The sequence below is a fragment of the Miscanthus floridulus genome, chromosome 11 (assembly GCF_019320115.1).
Source record: "Miscanthus floridulus cultivar M001 chromosome 11, ASM1932011v1, whole genome shotgun sequence".
Taxonomy (NCBI): domain Eukaryota; kingdom Viridiplantae; phylum Streptophyta; class Magnoliopsida; order Poales; family Poaceae; genus Miscanthus; species Miscanthus floridulus.
In genome coordinates this window covers 85,555,931-85,574,906 of record NC_089590.1, presented here as the reverse complement: position 1 = coordinate 85,574,906, position 18,976 = coordinate 85,555,931, and the positions used below count along the sequence as shown (strand labels likewise).

At 47.6% G+C, this 18,976-nt stretch overlaps 4 protein-coding genes across 5 annotated transcripts; 1 reads left to right on the top strand and 3 right to left on the bottom strand.

Moving 5' to 3' along the window:
• Positions 1-214: 214 nt before the first annotated feature.
• On the top strand, positions 215-5,838 carry LOC136491442 (multiple RNA-binding domain-containing protein 1-like). 2 transcript variants are annotated; one of them, XM_066487727.1, is made up of 14 exons: positions 218-543; positions 698-812; positions 946-1,787; positions 1,903-2,034; positions 2,579-2,665; positions 2,752-2,875; positions 3,035-3,358; positions 3,539-3,603; positions 3,915-4,086; positions 4,310-4,414; positions 4,502-4,603; positions 4,858-5,031; positions 5,326-5,457; positions 5,544-5,838. In XM_066487727.1, the coding sequence occupies exons 1-14, from the start codon at positions 431-433 to the stop codon at positions 5,706-5,708; spliced, it is 2,652 nt and encodes an 883-aa protein (XP_066343824.1). In that variant the 5' UTR covers positions 218-430; the 3' UTR covers positions 5,709-5,838. The 2 variants fall into 2 exon arrangements, 1 of the variants encoding a protein (XP_066343824.1); XR_010768038.1 differs by lacking the exon at positions 5,544-5,838 and having other exon boundaries at positions 215-543; positions 4,502-4,583.
• Positions 5,839-5,937: 99 nt separating this feature from the next.
• Positions 5,938-9,298, bottom strand: LOC136491443 (vacuolar-sorting receptor 7-like). Its single transcript, XM_066487728.1, has 11 exons — positions 8,137-9,298; positions 7,958-8,046; positions 7,755-7,824; positions 7,602-7,685; positions 7,416-7,492; positions 7,223-7,304; positions 7,041-7,123; positions 6,903-6,966; positions 6,669-6,797; positions 6,464-6,567; positions 5,938-6,363 (listed from the first exon to the last, which is right to left on the bottom strand). The coding sequence occupies exons 1-11, from the start codon at positions 9,149-9,151 to the stop codon at positions 6,256-6,258; spliced, it is 1,905 nt and encodes a 634-aa protein (XP_066343825.1). The 5' UTR covers positions 9,152-9,298; the 3' UTR covers positions 5,938-6,255.
• A 1,078-nt stretch (positions 9,299-10,376) lies between these two features.
• On the bottom strand, positions 10,377-11,989 carry LOC136493706 (uncharacterized). The gene is made up of 2 exons (XM_066489829.1): positions 11,713-11,989; positions 10,377-10,695 (listed from the first exon to the last, which is right to left on the bottom strand). Exons 1-2 carry the CDS (start codon positions 11,915-11,917, stop codon positions 10,544-10,546), a joined length of 357 nt encoding a protein of 118 aa, XP_066345926.1. The 5' UTR covers positions 11,918-11,989; the 3' UTR covers positions 10,377-10,543.
• Positions 11,990-13,215: 1,226 nt separating this feature from the next.
• LOC136491441 (protein ECERIFERUM 26-like) lies at positions 13,216-17,066 on the bottom strand. The gene is made up of 2 exons (XM_066487726.1): positions 16,593-17,066; positions 13,216-14,301 (listed from the first exon to the last, which is right to left on the bottom strand). The coding sequence occupies exons 1-2, from the start codon at positions 17,064-17,066 to the stop codon at positions 13,465-13,467; spliced, it is 1,311 nt and encodes a 436-aa protein (XP_066343823.1). The 3' UTR covers positions 13,216-13,464.
• Positions 17,067-18,976: the final 1,910 nt, after the last annotated feature.

The window sequence follows — 18,976 nt, the reverse complement described above, 5'->3', positions numbered from 1 at the left end:
CACGGCTTCCTCAGTTCCTCGCGCTGTCGCGCCAAAAGGAGCGGAATCCGCGCCAAAATTAAGAAACGCTGCTGCGTGCGGAGAAGGTGCCGCGCCTGGGCTCAGCGAGGAGAACGTCTTAACAGGCCGTGTTGTTGGGCCTACGCAGCGTGCGAAGGAGGTGCAGCGCGGCCTGGGCTCAGCTGCTCCCTTGGATTGCAGTGAACGGCAGATATGCATCGACTGCAGGGAGCAGTCACGGAGGGCGACGTCTCCACCGTCGCGTCGCCGCCGCCACAACTCCTCTGGGGCTTATTGGCGACCTGTTGCCGGTGGCGGGAATCGCGGGAAGGCCAGCCATCCAGTCGCTCTCCTTTGGCCGAAGCCGAGAGAAGCTGGGCGGAGATCCATCTAGCTCGTCGTTTCCTGGCGGTGAGCAACCCTAGCGAGCATGTCGTCGCGGCTGTGCGTGAAGAACCTGCCCAAGGGCGCTGACGAGAGGCGCCTGCGGGAGGTGTTCTCGCGGAAGGGCGAGGTCACCGACGCCAAGGTCATCCGAACAAAGTAAGCAAGCTGAGCAACGAACTATGTTTGCTCTCTTACTTGGTTAGTGTAGGAGGCGAAGTGGGATGCCGCCTTCTCTCGTCTCCCTTACCCGAATGAATTATATTTTAGTGGAAAGAATCTGCTTCAAAATTGAGCTTTCGCTTTTGGGCAGGGATGGCAAGAGTCGGCAATTTGCATTCATTGGTTACAGAACCAATGAAGAGGCAGAGGAGGCACTCAAGTATTTCAACAATACATACATTGACACTTGTAAGATCACCTGCGAGGTACTTTCCTTTCTAATCGTTTTCAACAAATTTTCTCCTCGATGCCGTGCTAACAGTTTGGTGAATTGTCTGTACGAGATTGAATTGGACAGCGATGATGTCCGTACCTTACATCTGTCATGTTATTTGGCAGGTTGCCCGAAAGATTGGTGACCCTGATGCTCCTCGCCCCTGGAGCCGCCATTCTTTGAAGAAGCCAGAATATGGTAGTAAAGACAAGAATAATGCTGGAGTTGTTGATGCACTGCCAAAAGGTTCCAAGGCCCAAGGAACATCGGCTCATGCTAGTGGTTCTAAAGGCAGTGTAGCCAATGATCCCAAGTTCCTGGAGTTCCTTGAAGCTATGCAGCCCCGTTCTAAAGCCAAGATGTGGGCGAATGATACAGCTGCTACTCTTGACACCGCTGCAAAAGATAGCGTAGTAGCCACTAAAGAATCTAAGGGACCTCTCAAAAATGTTCCAGCCTCTGAGAATGATTCATCTTCTGAAGACGCCTCTGATGAGGAAATGGCAAATGATCCGTCTTCCAAAAATGCTTCGGAGGAGCTACGGACAGAGAATAAACAAGACAAGAATATGACTGATGCAGATTTCTTCAAGAGTAAAGTGAAGAAAAATTGGTCAGATTCTGAATCAGATGATGAAGGTTCTGGTGACCAGTCAAATACCACCACTGACGATGAAGACTCGTCAGATGAATCACAAGATGCTGATAACCAGTTGGCGGATCTGAAGGGCAATCTGGACAAGAAAAACGTTGTGGACAAGGACACTCTTGTGGAGAATACCGACTTGCAAGAGATGGAAGATCTTGACAACAAAGAGAGTGAAGACCTTGATGGCAGACGAAGAGAAACTGAAATTCGTGAAGATCAAGAAAAGGAAGATGAAAATGGTGCTCCAATTACTGATGAAAAGAAGTTGGCCCTGGAGACTGGTCGTCTATATATCTGCAACCTTCCATATGCAACCGGGTATGTTGCTGTTGCCTGGTCATGTTACCTTGGATCAGCGTTTTGTATGTTGTTTTTGTATATTAATGATACAGCTGCATAGTTTTCTTTTTTTTATTGTTGCTTATTTTCTCAGTGAAGATGATTTACTGGAGCTGTGCCGCCAATATGGTGATGTGGAACAGGCACATATTGTTGTCGATAAAACCACAAAGCTCTCAACTGGTAGAGGCTATGTGCTTTTTAGCCTTCCGGACTCAGCAGTCAGGTACGGATTTATAATTTCAATGTACAATTGTGAACTTTAGGAGCTAGGACTTGCGACAGGGAGCTTTCTTGCAATGTGACAGTCTTCCTTTGGATATCCTTATTTATTATTTAAGACATAATTCACCATACTTGGCTCAAATTTGTTTTACTTTTTATTCTCCTGCACATAGTTCATACTTGTCCCTAAATAATTACTAAGAGATGTTAACAATTTGAAGGCACAAGTTGAACGATGTCTCAAACTTCTCCTACATTAGATACATATCCAATTCAATAGTGAATATTTTAATCATAATTTGAGACACAATCACACCAAAGAAATGCAATTTTGTGAGTTTTGGGACATAATTGAATCTAGGACCTATCCTCTTTAAGACTACACGTGCAGGTTTCATACACATCCTAGTTACTGAACAGTTATCAATATGTGAGCAAGAAGTTGGCTGAGACATGTCTTATTTTCCATGCTTGCATTGCTTGCTTGCTTGATGGTACATTGACCATCATATACCTACCTAATATTGAACTGTTATTTTTGGCAGGGCACTTGATGAACTAGATAACTCAAGCTTTCAGGGCCGAGTGTTACGTGTTAAGGCTGCTAAACCGCTAAATAATAATAAGTTGGAGTAAGAAAATAAAGTTCTGTTTGTGTTGTTACTTGTTAGATTAGTTACACCTATAGTTTTTACTGATTTGCTATTGAATTGTCAAGGTCTAATCATGAAACTGTTGTCGAGAAAATGAGTCTCAAGCAGAAAAGGTTGGAACAAAAGAAAGCTTCTGAGATCAGTGGGGATACGAGAGCATGGAACAGCTTTTATATGCGTCAAGATACTGTATGGTTCCCTCCTATCTTTGACATTAACAGTTTTTTTGTCTGTGTCCAGTGTCAGCTCGATACTCCTCTGATATGTTTCTGAGATAATGTATATAGATACTGACCCACATGATCTTGTCAAGTATGTCTAATGATTGGGCTTTGCTTTCCTGCTTAGGTTGTTGAAAACATTGCAAGGAAGAATGGTATCAGTAAGAGTGAGTTACTTGATAGAGAAGCGGATGACCTTGCTGTTCGTATTGCTCTTGGTGAGACACATGTCATTGCAGAGACTAAGAAATTTCTATCAAGGTCTGGAGTTAATGTTGCTGCATTGGAAGAACTTGCTTCTAAAAGAAACGAGAAGTTCAAAAGAAGCAATCATGTGATATTAGTAAAGAACTTGCCATTTAATTCTACTGAGGAAGAACTCACAGCAATGTTTCAGAAACATGGTAGTTTGGATAAAATCATTCTACCTCCAACAAGAGTATTTGCCTTGGTATGTTAGTATATTCCAATTGTGTTATCCAGCTGTTTTTGTATATTGCGGCACCTTATGTTTTTACTGTACTTGACTTCTTTTTTTTTCTAACTTCTGTCACTTTTCACAAGAGTGTTTGAATTGCACAAATATTGCCCCTCGAATGTATTTATCTTGTATTACATTTTGGTGTATCAGGTAGTCTTTGTTGAAGCAACTGAAGCCCGACACGCATTCAAAAAATTACTATATACGCGATACAAGTAAGTTCCTGCAATAGTTTTAGTTTTTATTTATTTCAGTGGCCATTACAGCTTACAAACTTTTGCATTTGCAAGCTTGGTTCTTTTTCCCTCTATGAAGATGTACCAGCTCCAATTCTCTTGGCAATTGGTGTATCTACTGTTATTTATATAACATTTGCTTGATTTAATTGACTACTTTATTTAGCTAAGATAAATTGCTGTGATAAATTGGTTCTTGCTTATGGTTATGTCATGTTATTTGGTAGCTTGCTAGATTGTTTTTTATTTTCACAAATGCATGTTCTGTATCTTAAACTTTTGTGGTGCAGGGATACTCCTCTGTATTTGGAGTGGGCACCTGAAAACATATTATCTCCTACCTCAGCTCCGGTGGATGAGGAAGAAAAGAATGAAGTTGGCGAGCGTATTGTTACTAAATCTAATATAGAGCAAACTGTCGAAGGAGTAAGCGCTGAAGAGATTGATCCAGATAGGGTGGAGGTTTGAAACTTCAACTTCTTTGCATGAATATCATTTTTACTCGTATGCTTGGCCCTCTTTATTATATTCATATGGCACTAGGGTTTCCTATGACAAAAACTTGTGTTCCCAAGTACGCACCTGTTTTTGCATATGAATTGCTGCATTCCAAGATTGATTAAAATTATTTAGTTGCTTATTGGAGTCAATTTCTGTTCTTAAAAGATACCATTATTCATTGCAGTCACGATCTGTGTTTGTCAAGAACTTAAATTTCAAGACAACAGATGAATTGTTGAAGCAGCATTTCAGTACAAAGCTAAAGAGTGGCAGTCTTAAAAGTGCAACGGTATGGATTATTGGACGTGCTCTTATTATGGATATCAGGTGCATCTTGCAGCATACTGCTTTATCCATTTTCTTTGTCTGTCTTTAGGTGAAGAAGCATGTTAAGAAGGGCAAGACTGTTTCAATGGGATTTGGTTTCGTTGAGTTTGACTCTGTTGAAACTACAACAGGTGTGTGCAAGGATCTACAGGTAGCGCTCATCCCTCCTCTTCTGTTTTCCTTAGGGCCTGTTTGGATTCCCTCTAAACTTTAGAGCTCTTTAGCTCACTTTTGAGATCTAAAGCTCTAATGTGAGGTGGGCTAAAGTTTAGAGCTAATTTTAGACCACCTGTTTGGAGCTTTAGCTCTAAAGTTTAGAGAAGATCCAAACAGGCCCTTATTTGCTTCTTTCCGTTAAATGTTCATATAGATGTGCAGCATGCTAAATGTTCCTTCGGTTCATAGGGAACGGTTCTGGATGGACATGCTTTGATCTTGCAACTGTGTCATGGGAAGAAAGATGGTCAAGCTGCAAAGAAGAATGGCAAGGATAAAAGTTCAACAAAACTGCTTGTGCGTAATGTAGCATTTGAAGCAACTGAGAAGGACTTGAGGCAGTTATTTAGTCCGTTTGGCCAGGTCAGCGTCCTCTTTTTTCGTCTGAATTTAGAGGGAGTGCCAACTTGGGACCAATGGCAGACTGGTAGTTAATGAGGTTAAATTTTGTTGAATATTAGTCAAGTTTGTCTTTTCAGTTCTCCTTGACCAACAGAAAAAAAAAACATTAGTTTCAAGTTGATAAGTGATTGCTTCTTTTTCCCCAACTTGTTTGGGACTTAAAGGCTTTGTTGTTGTTGTTGTTGTTGTTGTTGATAAGTGATTTTACTCTTTTTCCCCAGAAACCTTCTGATTTGAATTCATTAAAAATTGCAGATCAAAAGTCTCAGGTTGCCTATGAAGTTTGGAAGTCACAGAGGTTTTGCATTTGTCGAATATGTCACAAAACAAGAGGCCCAGAATGCTCTACAAGCCCTCGCAAGCACTCATCTCTATGGTCGCCACCTGGTAATTGATGAACATGTCTCCCTCAAGCTTGCAATCTACTTTGCATCGTAATAATTTTTAAATCAAACTTCCTGCCTCCACTTCAGGTGATTGAGCGGGCAAAGGAAGGAGAGACTCTTGAAGAACTGCGAGCAAGAACGGCCGCACAGTTTGTGGATGAACACAGCGGTTTCCAGAGCTTGTCGAGAAAGAGGAAACAGAGCAGTCTTGTGGACGATGGCTCTGTTAAAATTTCAAGAATAGTACAGTGATATTTTTGAGCTGAGTACGCTGAAAATTTTGACTATGCTGTGCAATAGTACCATTTTGTTAGGAAAAATTGGGTTCTCTTAGGTTGCTTAATATATGTGTGCAGTTTTAGAGGTGAGGGGAAGAAATGCTGAAAAAGATCCCACAACCTGCAAAAATGCAAGACCTGTCTAAATCAATTTTGAAACAAACCGATCTGATATGGTAGCATATCATATGCATCGCAAGCGTATTTCTACAGCACGTCAGTCTCCAGTTTATAACTCTACATACAGCACGATCTCAAATTTTATACACCACTGAACTGTCACGTCTCATCTAATCTATGTTTCTTTCTCTATACCTGTGTATACCTCTCTGTAACAGATGCAGAACGTGCAAGATCTGTGTGAACCGCTGTCATGTACACTGTGGCACTTTTATATCTCAAAACTCCGTCGATGATGGCTTTGGATAACTTCAGCAAGTGTGGAAAGAAGGTTAGTTATGCTGCATTCTCATCGTGTGAGATATAGCCACGTGAAACTGAAGATGCTGTCACATGCCTAGCTACGCTTGCTGGGCCTCCTCCGTCCTCAGCGGCTGGTTCTCGTTGTGCTGGCTGTCCAGGGGCATGTACTGCGCCATGATCGCCATGATCTCCGAGTCCATGTATCGCTGCAACACAAGACACGGGGCGAATCCACGGTCAGGAAGAAAGAAAGAACCTGTGTGTCTGCCTGGATTTGGATTTGGGAAGAGATCGTTCGGTCCCTACTCTTAGCCTGAACTTGTAGAACAGGTATCCGGCGATGCCGGCGCCGGCGACGCACGACAGGACCAGTGCGGTGACGAGCCACCCGAACGCCGACATGTTCTTGGCTGGACGTTGAAAGCCGAGTATTAACTCTTCAGAGGCAGCAAGAAGAATAACAGAAAGAGGAGCAGCAGGAGGAACAGAAAAGTTCTTGATGATGGCTCACCAATGCAGGTGTCTTCGTTGTTGATGTAGATCATGCCACTGTTGCACCTGCAGTCGAAGCCGCCCCACGTGTTCTTGCACGAGCAGTGCGGGCAGGAGCACGCCAGCTTGTCTCGGCACTCGTCGACGTCTGGAATGCCCAACAGGAATCAGTAAAGGCAGGCCAGGCAAGCTCAACTCGTGCAATTCTCGCGTAGATTTGCAGGGAATCGGAGCAAGGTGAGTCCATATATACCTTGGCAATGGAAGCCGTCGCCCTTGAACCCCGGCGGGCACTTGCACCCGCTCAACTCTGAATCCTGCACACGCCAGAAGCGTCTGAATATCACGCCAAAGGAGGTAACACAGGAAACGCTATTCTGAGCAGAATTACCGAGCAGGCAGAGAAAGTTTTCCCTTGTCTCGTCTCCTTCCAGCATCCTCCATTGTCCATGGCGCACCGGCCCGGTCCGACGGCTGATGATGCAACGGGGGACAGATCGAAAATCCAGTCAAGTTCAGTCTTCAGTGGTAGAATGAAACGGCTGTGAGCAATACTGATGGAATGTTTGGTACCTTTGCAGTCGGTGTACCCGTCGCCTTGGTACTGAACGCCATCCACCACAGGGCACTGGCAGATCCTCCCCCTGTAGGTGTCCTGCTTCCATTCCAGCACGCAGTCGGTTAGTAGGCAGGCAGGTAGCGCTCAAGTGTTGTGCACACCAAGGAACTTCGTTGGAGGAAGAGGTGGGTACTGGAGTAGTACTACCTTGCAGGCCGTGGTGTTGGTTTTCTCGTCGCGCCAGCAGCCGCCGTTGTTGTGGAGGCACTCGTCGGTTTCCATGCCTGAAGAAATTGCAGAGGTGAGTTCAGCGATCGGAGACGAGTACTGATTACTGAACTGAAGGAATTGCTCGAGTGTAATGTGGTGGTTTCATCTGCTGAGGTAACTGACCGGGCGTCAGGCAGACATGAGGTTCAGTGGACTCCTTGAACCCGGCACAGATAGCTTTGAGAACCGCAGTGCTTTCCAATTTGCCTGAAAATGCCAAAATGTTCAGCATGGTCTCATCTTGTGATCAAAACTGGAGGGCTCGTACGTCCATACCTCGATACTGCACATTATTGATCACCAGCGTCGGCAAGATCGTCACGTCCCCTCGACCTCCATGCCCGACCTACAAGAACCGAAATCTCACCATCAGCTTGTGAATGTGCAAAACATGTGAGCAAAATTGCTACCAAGAACACGCCACTCCCGGCCGAAATGGATGCTTGCCATTTCAGAATCAGCATGACAGACTGACAAACCTGAACAATTTGCTCCGTCCTGAGCACGTCGTTCTCGGCGTCGGCCTCGGGATCCCCCATGCACTTGACGATCATGTCCATCGGCAAGCCTGCAACGCCGAAACCATATCAGCACTCCAACCCATCGACGGAGCAGGGAGGGGAAAAAAACTCTCTTCAGGGTCAGAGCGCGCACGGACCAAGCGATTGGACGACGTCCTCGGCGCAGGCGGTGCTGTACTTGTGGTCCTTCATAGAGCAGCGGAGATGGTAGTCGGTCACGTAGTCCCACCACACCCAGGGCCGGCCGGAGGCGTTGGCGACGCGGTGCACGCAGAGCTGCCGGAGGTTCTCCACCACCACGTCCTTGCCGTCGTAGCCGGCGCCCAGGTCGCCCTCCGGGTCGGGCGCGCAGTATCGGCCGCGGTTGATGCACTGCGCCTTGCACTGCGGCGTCTCCAGGAACGCGTCGGGGCAGAACCAGGTGATGTAGTGCGGGGTGAAGAGCGCGTAGCCGCCCTTCTCCAGCAGCTGTGCGTGGCCCCGGAACGCGCGCACGAACGCCGCCTGCTCGTCGCACCGGGGGCCGCACTCGTCGTTGCTGTTGGTCCAGAACTCGTACTCCACCCGCTCGTCGGGGTGCGGCATCGACTCGCGCCAGTCCAGACGCACCACCACCTCCTCCTTGGACTTGGACCCGTCGGACGCCGCGCGGCGGAGGGCGTCGCCGAACCGCTTCGACACCAGCGCGGATGGCACCGTGATGTTGGCGAGGAACGCCATGTCGGGGGTCTCCTCCTCGGGGCTGTCCATCGTCAGCAGCGGCTCGTCGGCGCTGTCCGCCACCAGCACGGCCGCCGCGCCGGCCTCCTGCGCGTGCCACGTCTTGAGCGCGAAGTAGCAGCCCCCGCGGTCCACGAGCAGGACCACGGGACGCCCCGACGGGGACCTGAACTTCTCCCCGCCGAACGGCTCGCAGGCCGTGGCAAGCTTCGCGTCCGGGTACAGCACCACGCCGGTCAGCGTGCCGCCGTAGTCGGGGACCCCGTAGTTGGCGATCGCGGCCTCGTGGTGGCCGCGCAGCGAGCGCGGGGACAGCACCTTGATGCTGTTCTTCTCCACGATGAACCGTGCCGATGCCAGGCTCGCCATGGTCACCACCAGGCACGCCACGGCGGTGAGCCTCCTCTCGTGGCCTTGGATGTGCAGCGCCATCGCCGTGTTCCTTGGGGACCCCGGCCCTCTCTGTACGTGTTGGTTTGGCAAATCCTGTAGTTCGTTAGAGGCGGAGACTTAGTGGAGACGACATATGGTGTTTTACGAAGGAAGGTGGTAGAGAGGAAGCGAGGAGACCGACTAAAAAGTTTTGGCTCCTGTTGGAATATTGTACGTACTAGACTAGACTAGATGGCACATGTGACATGTCATTATATCTTCATGGAACAGCATATTCTTTGGCAGTTTGCGCATAAATTAATAAACTGAAATCTGGACCGGTAAAAGTTTGAATCTTTCTGAGCTATGTCGCCGTACATGGCCTTGCGTTGACCTCTAAAAGCTTGTTAAGAAGTCTATTATTTACCACAAAAGAAGTCTTTTATTTCGCTCGCGCGAACCCAAAAAAAAAAGTGTCCCCTCGCAACACAAGAAAAAGAGGGGCAGGAATGACATCGCTTGCATTGCACATCATGGTGCGATAATTTGTTTGAACAATTCGTTGGTGACACTGACATGTGAGGTTGCAATTGCAACCAACCATCCAGCTCTTGCGGTCAGTCAGCGGGTGGGGATGATGATGACAACTGGGCGTGTGGGATAAACTACATGCGCAAAGACGATTTCAAATGAAGACCGACTCAAAAGGCCGTCAGGTCACTGATCAAATAACATAGAAGTATTACAGAGAATCAACATTAGTTCTTGAAACATGCTACAAAAAATCCGGCCCAGTACTCGTCCTCCGGTTTAGTACCGCACACATGATGTTAGCGAACGCGAAGTCAACTGCGATCTTCTTGTTTCACGAACAGGATGATGTGCACATGACTACGTGAGCACCAGTGGACTTGTAATAATTTTATCAGCTCCTGTGGCAGCCCCATATCCATATGGGTGACACCAAATGACAATTCATATGCTCCCTAACTGCTCGACATTGGTTCCAAACATGGGCGATAAGCCGATGAGAACATGGTTCTTTGGGGATGAATAGCTTGGGAGAAGTTTCTAACAATAAACATCAGATGCAAGGCAAGAATATGCAGTCCTAAAATGGCATGAAGGTAGAGGTTCAACTATTATCAACTTTATCAGCTTTTGAAACACCTCCATTGTTACCATACTACACATGCCTAATCAGCAACTCGAAACAGTTCACCACAATACCATGTGAAAATGAAGCAAAACCTCAGCAATTTCAGTACTTGACATTTATACCCACGAAACAGAAACAGCTGGTAGGTCACCGCTATCATTTTTCATACTCATTTCAACATATTAGTAGGCGACCCAAGAATGGACTTAGGTGCACATGACTGTCGTTACATTGATTGTTCAAACTGGAAACAAAACACAGCATGATTTATAAGACAATAGGCTTTTACGCCTCTACTTCTTAAAAGAAAACTTCCCCTTCTTCCTAGCTTTTCTCTTGTCTTTCTTGATCTTCAAATGAAGCTGTACCTTCTTCTTGCTAATGGTGCCAAGTGGCTTCAACAAGGTTTTAGACCTGTTGTTCCCTTCGTCAGACATCTCCACATCTGTATTCATGAATCATGAGAGCACAGAACACATCAGTTGGGGAAAAACAAGATAAGGTGCAAGTGAAGTTGCAGGAAGAGAAAACAACAGGATCCACATAGGGTTAACTTGCTATATGTTTACTGATGAATTGGGTGCCTCAGTATACATTGACAGGCATTCATAACAGAAAGCCAAGTCCAAAAACGATTTGCATGTTATTTAATCAAGCATTTGAATTTTGCTAAATGGCATCCCCAAGTTCAAAAGGTTGCAAGATTATGGTAACCAGCACCGTCCATGCAAAACATCATAGAACTTCTTAGTTCCTTTTCAGACACGTGCTAACTACTAAGGTCACCAGATTTCTAAATATGAGAACTAAATATCAATTCAATAGTTGCCAGTTTTTGAAATAGGTACGATTTATGATTTTTCTTTCTCAATATGGTTCACATCATCCAATCCAAGTGGTAGCAACAAGGTATGTACTAAGATGGCACACATATCAGGGCTTAACTGCAAATTTATATATGGCAGCTTACCCATAGATCTTTACAATCAGGCCAATCCAAACCCAGACCAAGCTAATCAATCAAATGTACAATAAGGTTGCAACTCGTAGTAGAATACCAAAGCCTCTCCAAATAACAAAAAGATCTAAGCCTGATGGCACGCAATTTGCAAAGGTATATTAAGTTTGTATTCCAGGACTAAACTATTAAGATACTTCTTTCTTTTTTTGAGAGAGCTAATGTGTTATTATGATTGTTACTGCATGCTTCGATCCAGACAGCTTAAATAATTGTCATCGAGATCAAATTCACAGCTCCCACAGTTAGTAGTACAGAATACAGACGCAGCTCCGGATAGGAAATCACCCAGTGGACACTAACCATAGTGTTTTAACTGATAACAAACTGAACCGTGAATGAACAGCTAGAACACAAGGCGCGTGGAGGAATTCCAATTCCACCTGAAACTACAGGAGGCAATCCATGGCGGCTGGTGAAACATAAAAGTTTTATAGCGCTCACCCATAGCCGAGGCCGAGCTAGCGCCGCGGGAGCTGCCGGCATCCTGGGACGGCGGGGGCCCGCGGACCTGGAGCGGGGGAGCAGCAAGGGCAGCGGCCTGCGCCGCGAGCTTGGCGGCCTCCTTCTTGTCGTAGAAGGGCTCCGCTATCTCCCGGCGCAACGTCCGCAGCCGCTTCTCCCGCTTGGATCGCAGAGACTTCGCCATCTCCGCCGCCGCCGCAACAAGCGAGGCTAGGGTTTGGGAGTCGGCGAAGCGAGAGCCGGAGTGCGTTTGCCTTGCTTTGGTTTTGTAGGAAGGAGGGGTTATCTGAACTTGGGCTGGGCTTAGTGGCTTAGTACTTTTTAAAATGTAATATGGAATTGACGATGCCACCAAATTGGGTGAGATGGGCCATTTGTTTCTAGACCGGCCCAAATCGGTGTTTATGGATTAACTTAACTTTCCAAATTTTCGCTGAAGTCTGATTTGTCTCTCCTAATCACAAAACTGGTGTTTTGACTTCCTTTAACTTTTGAAACCATTCAAATTAACTCAATATGCGGTTTTGAAAACGGTTTGGCTGATACGATGGGCGTAAATCGAACTACATTAATAGTTCAGAGATTAGTTAGACTTTACTAAAAAAAACGATAGAAAACATGCAATTAAAAACTTACAATCTAAGTTGACCCCATGTATTTATTTCAATTACTTTCACACAAAAATCTAGAGGACGGCCTGTCCAAACTCAGGCTCAAACCAAAAAGCCCGACCGGCACGAGCGGTGTGATGTTCATGGGCAAAATACTTTGAACGAAAAAGGGCCTTTTATGCTCGGGTCTAATAGATAGCGAGAGCATTTCTAGCAAATAAACATCAAAAGGAGACCATACAAGATTTAAATAATTTCAAATTAGACACCGTAAGATAGAACATGATTTTACATTTTAGTCTAGAAATTCCAAATCGGACTTCGTCAATGGCCCATGAACTTTTAAATTTTGATTATATGGACTAGAAAAGTCATTGAATTTGAGCTGTAGTGCACCCACCAGTTGTCAGTAACCAACATCTGTGATTCAGTGTCGCAGTTTGCAGGTCGCCAGACGCCAGGACATCAAGCTAGTGGAAGTACAACCACCAGGTAAAAAAATCATATATGCTTCTGAAATTATCGGCCCAAGTAACAAACTGTACTCAAATATTTACCGCAGGGTAACTCACGAATTTCAAGCGACAACAAACTGTCTGCCAGAGTAAACACGACATGCTTCTGAAACTCAGGAACCTGAACTTTAACCAACATCCAAGCAAGCAAAATCTTTGTGAGAACACCCAAGATTATGCTGTCTCAAACTATTATTTTTCACCCTGTTCGCTGATGCTGAAATTTGACTTATGCCGATGCTTATGCTAAAATATTGTGAGAGAAAAACACTGTTTCATGGCTGAAAAGTAATTCTGAATAAGCTCAAGCGAACAGGATGAATTTGTCTCTAGTCTTCGGTGAAAATCTTGGTACATTTTTGCGTGATCTATTCGAGCAAATTATTTATTAAGGAAACATCACCCAATACATAACAAATAACTTCGCAAATCGACCATGCATCAGCCTACATTCGCACCGGTAGATAACACGCGCGCGCCTCATTACGCTACTACACTTGTTTAAGCTGCGGTATCTGATATCGCCAAACCGAACGACGAGCAGGTAGCCATCACCATACTACCATACGTATTAGAGTATTCAGACGAACGCCGCGGCGCGGCGCTCAGGCGACCTGCAGCGCGGTACCGAGCGCGGCGCGGAGGCTGTCGATCTCGTCCCTGGGCAGCACCGCCGTGACGAGGCGGCCGCGGCCGTCGGCGTCGGGCTGCACCAGCACGGCGCCTTCCTCGCCGACGCCGTCCATGCCGTACTCCACGTGGACCGGGCGCAGCCCCTTGATCTCCAGCGCGTACACGTTCACCTGCTCCATGTCCACGAGCGTCAGGTTGGCGCCGCCGTACACGAGGACGTCCCCCTGGAACGCCGCCACCGCGGCGGTCTCGTCGACCACGTTCTTGGCCAGCAGCGCCGCCAGCTCCGCGACGTCCGTCTTCGCCGGCGACGACCCCGCCGACGCCACGTACCCGACCGTCATCTCGTTGGCCAGGGACTTGCCGCTCCGCGCGGCCGCGCCGGTCCTGACCACGGTCACGGTGTCCACGTCGCCGCCCCTGATCTTCGCCACCGTCTGCCACGCCAGCGCGGAGACGAGCTCGAAGGTGCCAGCGGCCGCGTCGTGGCGACCCTTCTGCTGCTGCTGGAGCTTCTTGAGAACTGCGTCGCTGACGTGGAAGGAGTAGCACGCCATGTCGCGGCCCGCCGAGACCAGCCAGTGGTCCTCGATGGGCCCGACCTGCTTGACGGAGCGCGGCGCCGTCACGCCCGCGGGGGACTGCCCCTGCACCGTGTTGTTCAGCGGGGTGAGGACGGTGTCTTCCGGCTTCTTGCCGCTCAGGATCTGCGCCCACTTGTTGAAGCAGGTGACGGCCGACGGCACGTCGCCGATGAGGTGCGCCCAGCTGAACCCCAGCGCCAGCCCGCCGCATTTGAAGTTTGTGATCTGCGAGCAAAGCACGATTGTGACTGCACCTTTTTAAAAAAAAATGGTGATTGGTATATGGATGGAGCCGGTAATGATTTTTTTTTGGAAACGTGTGAGATCCTAATGCCGACGATAATGCAACGCATTGGCCCTACACGAAAACGGCAGATCCTAATGCACCACCCGACTGAGCGGCGATCCATGAACCCTACTCCGGTTGGGAAATTACGCTGGTTGTTTAGTGCTGGCACATTCATGTTCACTCGGGATTTGTTGTGGTCTTGTGGAGTTTAGTGAATAACTTCCACTGATGAAGTACATAGGCCTGCTTCGTGAACTCGATGTTTCCATCGATCGGCTTCATTAGTTTTTGTCTCAGGGTAAGGTAGTACTCCATCCGTCCCAAAAGAATACAATTGAACAGTATCATGTTTTAGTGTACCAAGTTTAACTAATTATAGATAAAAAAAGTATATAAATATTTATAATATCAAATAAATATCATTAGATTAATTACGAAATGTATTTTCATAATAAATTGATTTAGAGTCATAGATGTGAATATTATTTACTTAAAAACTTCCGTGAAACACTTTAGTTGACGGGCGTACTATAGTTACATCCTCTTCTTTCCAGTACAGAGGTAGTACGTACTACGAGTGAGTGAATTGATTGCAGGGCTGTGAGTATTATGAGAACTGACTTCTCAGAGGACTGTTGATAGAAATGGCTGTGCCTGGCAAGGTACTGATCTTTGCTTCAGCAAAGTTGGACAAGGTGCAGTTAAGACCGCTGCTGATCTATTGGCATCTCCTTATATTCCTGAATGGAGTAATGTACTAGTAGTAGACTTGTGGCAGTAGTACCAGGTACAGTACTACAGGGAAAGGTTAAACTGATTGATTTGTTAATTTCGAGGAGTACTCCTATTATATTTGGTCATCTTTACAAGATCATTCATCTCAAGTCATCTGGCTGAATCCGGTTCTTCAAGAACACAGACTCATTTCCAATGAAACCACCGTCACATGCTTCAAGTTCCATTTACCACCTGATTCGCGTGAGCCACCTCCTCCCGGAACCTAAGAACAACAGCGTCCGCTTCTAGTTTATTCAAAAACAAAAAACAGCGTCCGCTTCTACCGTCAACTACTCAACTACACCAGCGGCAGATGAATGAACGCCGGTACGTCGGTGCGTCCACCCTCCACCGCCCCCGGCGGAGCAATTACTCGTTCGACGCCGATCCGACAATCTCACGACGAACCCGCCGCATCTTTCAAGTGTTTTGTTTTCTTTTCTTTTTTGAATTACGAGTACCACACGATTTTAGCTAGACTAGAATTGAGCAGATTCAAGCAGTCTAGTCTGAATTAGTGGTGACAGCCGAGCCAACAGACACTACACAGTTGACAGTTGTGGCAGATGACGAGGGGTTGCAGTCGGTGACCAGCTCTAGCTGGCAACGGGACAGTGGTACGTAGGCCTTGTTTAGATCACCTCCAAATTCCAAGTTTTTTTATTCTCTCTCCATCACATCAATTTTTAGCCGTTTGCATGGAGCATTAAATGTAGGTAAAAAAAATAACTAATTGTACAGTTTAGTTCGAAATCACGAGATGAATCTTTTAAGCTTAGTTGGTCCACGATTGGATAATATTTACCAAATAAGACGAAAGTGCTACTATTCATCAGGTTGAAATTATTTGCAATCTAAACATGGCCGTAGTATAAATGTCTGATGGTTAACAGGTACGGCCGGACACAATTAAAAGCTTGCTCAACTGCACTGCCCGGAACCATACTGAAAAGTGAAAGCTACAGCTGCATCTCCTTTTCTCACCAGGAATCAGGCAGCCAGCGATGCCAGAAATCGACCACTTCTCCAGCTCCGACAGCAACCTCACTGATTACTCAAATTTAGAACGTTTTCACTCAAGCTCTGCACTAGTCTATGCTAGTTGAACTGCTGGGTTTTCATGATTTATTTAGTCCCCGTTTAGTTGAAGCCAAAAATCAAAATTTTTTGCATAGTACCCGTCACATCAAATCTTGCGGCACATGCATGGAGTACTAAATGTAGACGAAAAAAAAAACTAATTACACAGTTAGCCGAGAAATCGTGAGACGAATCTTTTAAGCCTAATTAGTCCATAATTGAACAATTTTTGCCGCATAAAAACGAAAGTGCTACAGTAGCCAAAAAGCTAAAATTTTTTGAAACTAAACGGGGCCTTACTCCTTTTGCGCGCTCACCAACTCCAAATTAACTACTATTATGGTTAGATGTGGAAAAGATTACCACGTACCTGGACGTAGAGCAGCGGCGAGAAGAAGAGCTCGGGGCCGAGCACCTTGTCGTAGCAGAGCTGCCTGAGCCTGTCGGGCGCGTCGTCGCGGAGCCACTCGTCCATGTCGCGGTCGCACTTGGCCTCCACGATGCGCACGCCGCAGTCGTTGCACTTGATGTAGGGCCGGCGCGGCGCCCCGGCGTCCCCCTCCCCACCAGCGGCCTCCTGCTCGGCGCGGCGGACGCGGCCGGCGACGGGGAAGTAGTCGTCGAGCCAGGGGAACATGGGGTCCTTGAGCACCTTGGTGGCGAGGCCGCGCGCCACGTCCCCGGGCGGGTAGTAGTACACCCCGCGCAGGTAGTGCAGCTTGAAGGCCAGGTCCGCGTCCGCCAGCGCGTAGTCCACCTCCCCCGTCACCGAGCTCGGCACCACCGTGGAGAGGCGGTGCCCGTGCACCGCGCCCGGCGCCACCTCCTCCTGCTCGAACACCATGCTGCCTTGCTTGTACTCGGCTGGCGGCGCGCGCGTATATGCATGTGCCCCTCGGTGGACGCTTGCGGCCCGCGGATATATAGCCGAGGGCCGGAACCGCTGTGGCCGGTGCAGGGGTAAATGCTGGTGGCTGGCGGCCTGGCGGTGGGTCATCAGCATCACAGCCCAACACAGCAGGCAGAGGTGGCGGTTTTAAATTCGGGAGCGAGTTGGTTGGGAGCTCAACCCAACGGCGGCGATGGGTGACGGGATGACGCCGAGAGCCCGATCGAGACGGCGATGGGTGACGGCAGGGCCGTGAGCGCGAGCCAGTGCTCCGTGCCCGTACGTACGCCGGCCGAAAGCGGCCGCGATGCGAACGACTGCGCTCACTCGCGCATTCCAACATACGGGTTGCCCAGCCCGAGATTGTATTTACGAGTGGGATCGGATCGGAGGTCATACGGGTGCAAGCTAGACCCCACAAGCCGAGCAGCAGTACCCTGCCTGTCTCCAACACACAACGCACAAGTGCTGCTGGCGATTCCAACATTCTACTAATCCCGGGTAATTACTCGAGCAGCAGTACCCTGTCTCTAGTCCTAGTCGCTGATAGGCTAGACAATTAAAGTAGTACAGTGCTATTGTTCGTAGAGTTTCTTTTTTGTCTTTTGTTGGGCTGCATCTGCATAGCGTGCCAGGTGCATGCCCGTGCCTGGTGGTAACTACTGACACAGGCCACAGCGGCCGCTGTAGTTGTTTGCCTTTGCCGTGCCAGATGCGCTGCACCATAATAACTATTAATTAGGCCAGAAAAAACGGGTGCGTGCCACTGGATCACTACTCGGGGCAGGGCTGGTACTCTTCTGCAAGGGATAAAGGGCTGTGCGTGTGCCTGCCTCATAACAAGGCACAGTACTGTACTCTTTGTTGGCATGCATCTCCTGAATACAAGTAGTACTACTAGTGTAGCGGGTAGATGGACATGGACCTGGACGAACGTACGTACACAGGATAGATCTACCTCGATCTGTTTGCAGTTTGCACGCACGGGATCTACCTCTGTTCGCGCGCTGTAAACTTTAAGGCCGCTTGCCCGCTTTGATTTCACCCGCGGACCGCTTGTGTAGTTGTGTGAATTGTACGTAATGGACAAGCACGATCAGGTGACATTGATGGTTTATGTGGCCGATAGAAACTGATTTGTTACGAGAGAAAGATAATGTTTAATGGCCGATAAACCAGGCTAGTAAGTTGACACATACAGTACGTGGACTGCGCAGTCTGCAGAGGTGGTTCACCATCCATCCCCTCAACAATTTGCTATACATACACATATCCAGCGATCGACGATCGATCGGACTACGCAATCAGATCACGGTTACCGAGGAGCAAACTGAGGAACAAGAGATTCCGAAAACATGCATGATTATCAGCATGTTCGCTGGGTCGTATTTGGCTTATAAGTCATAACTTATTAGCCAACGAACATTATTTTTCTTTCACACCAAACCAACCAACGGTACAGTCGTAACTTATAAGTGAAACCAGCCTAATTAATTAGAGCAAGTAGTACACCAGCTCATTAGTAGTGCCTGCGAACTGCGATCTACTCCATCCAAGACAGCTTGGCAGCTGCTTCTAACTAGCACACGTATACTCCGCAGACCGCAAGAGGGCCGGCAGACGATTCAATCCGCATCGGCATCGGCAGTTGCCAGTTGGTCATCAGCAAGTTGTTCGATTGTGTGAGTGTGACCACCGGAACGGAGGCGGAGACGGAGGCGCATGAACCACGCACAACGGCACAAAAGGACAGGACAGGACGAACCGGGGGTTGGAAGTTTGGAAGCTGACCACCACTGATCAGATCATCAAACTGTACGTACGTACGTCTTTATATATCGTCTCGTTCACTTGGCTTATAAACC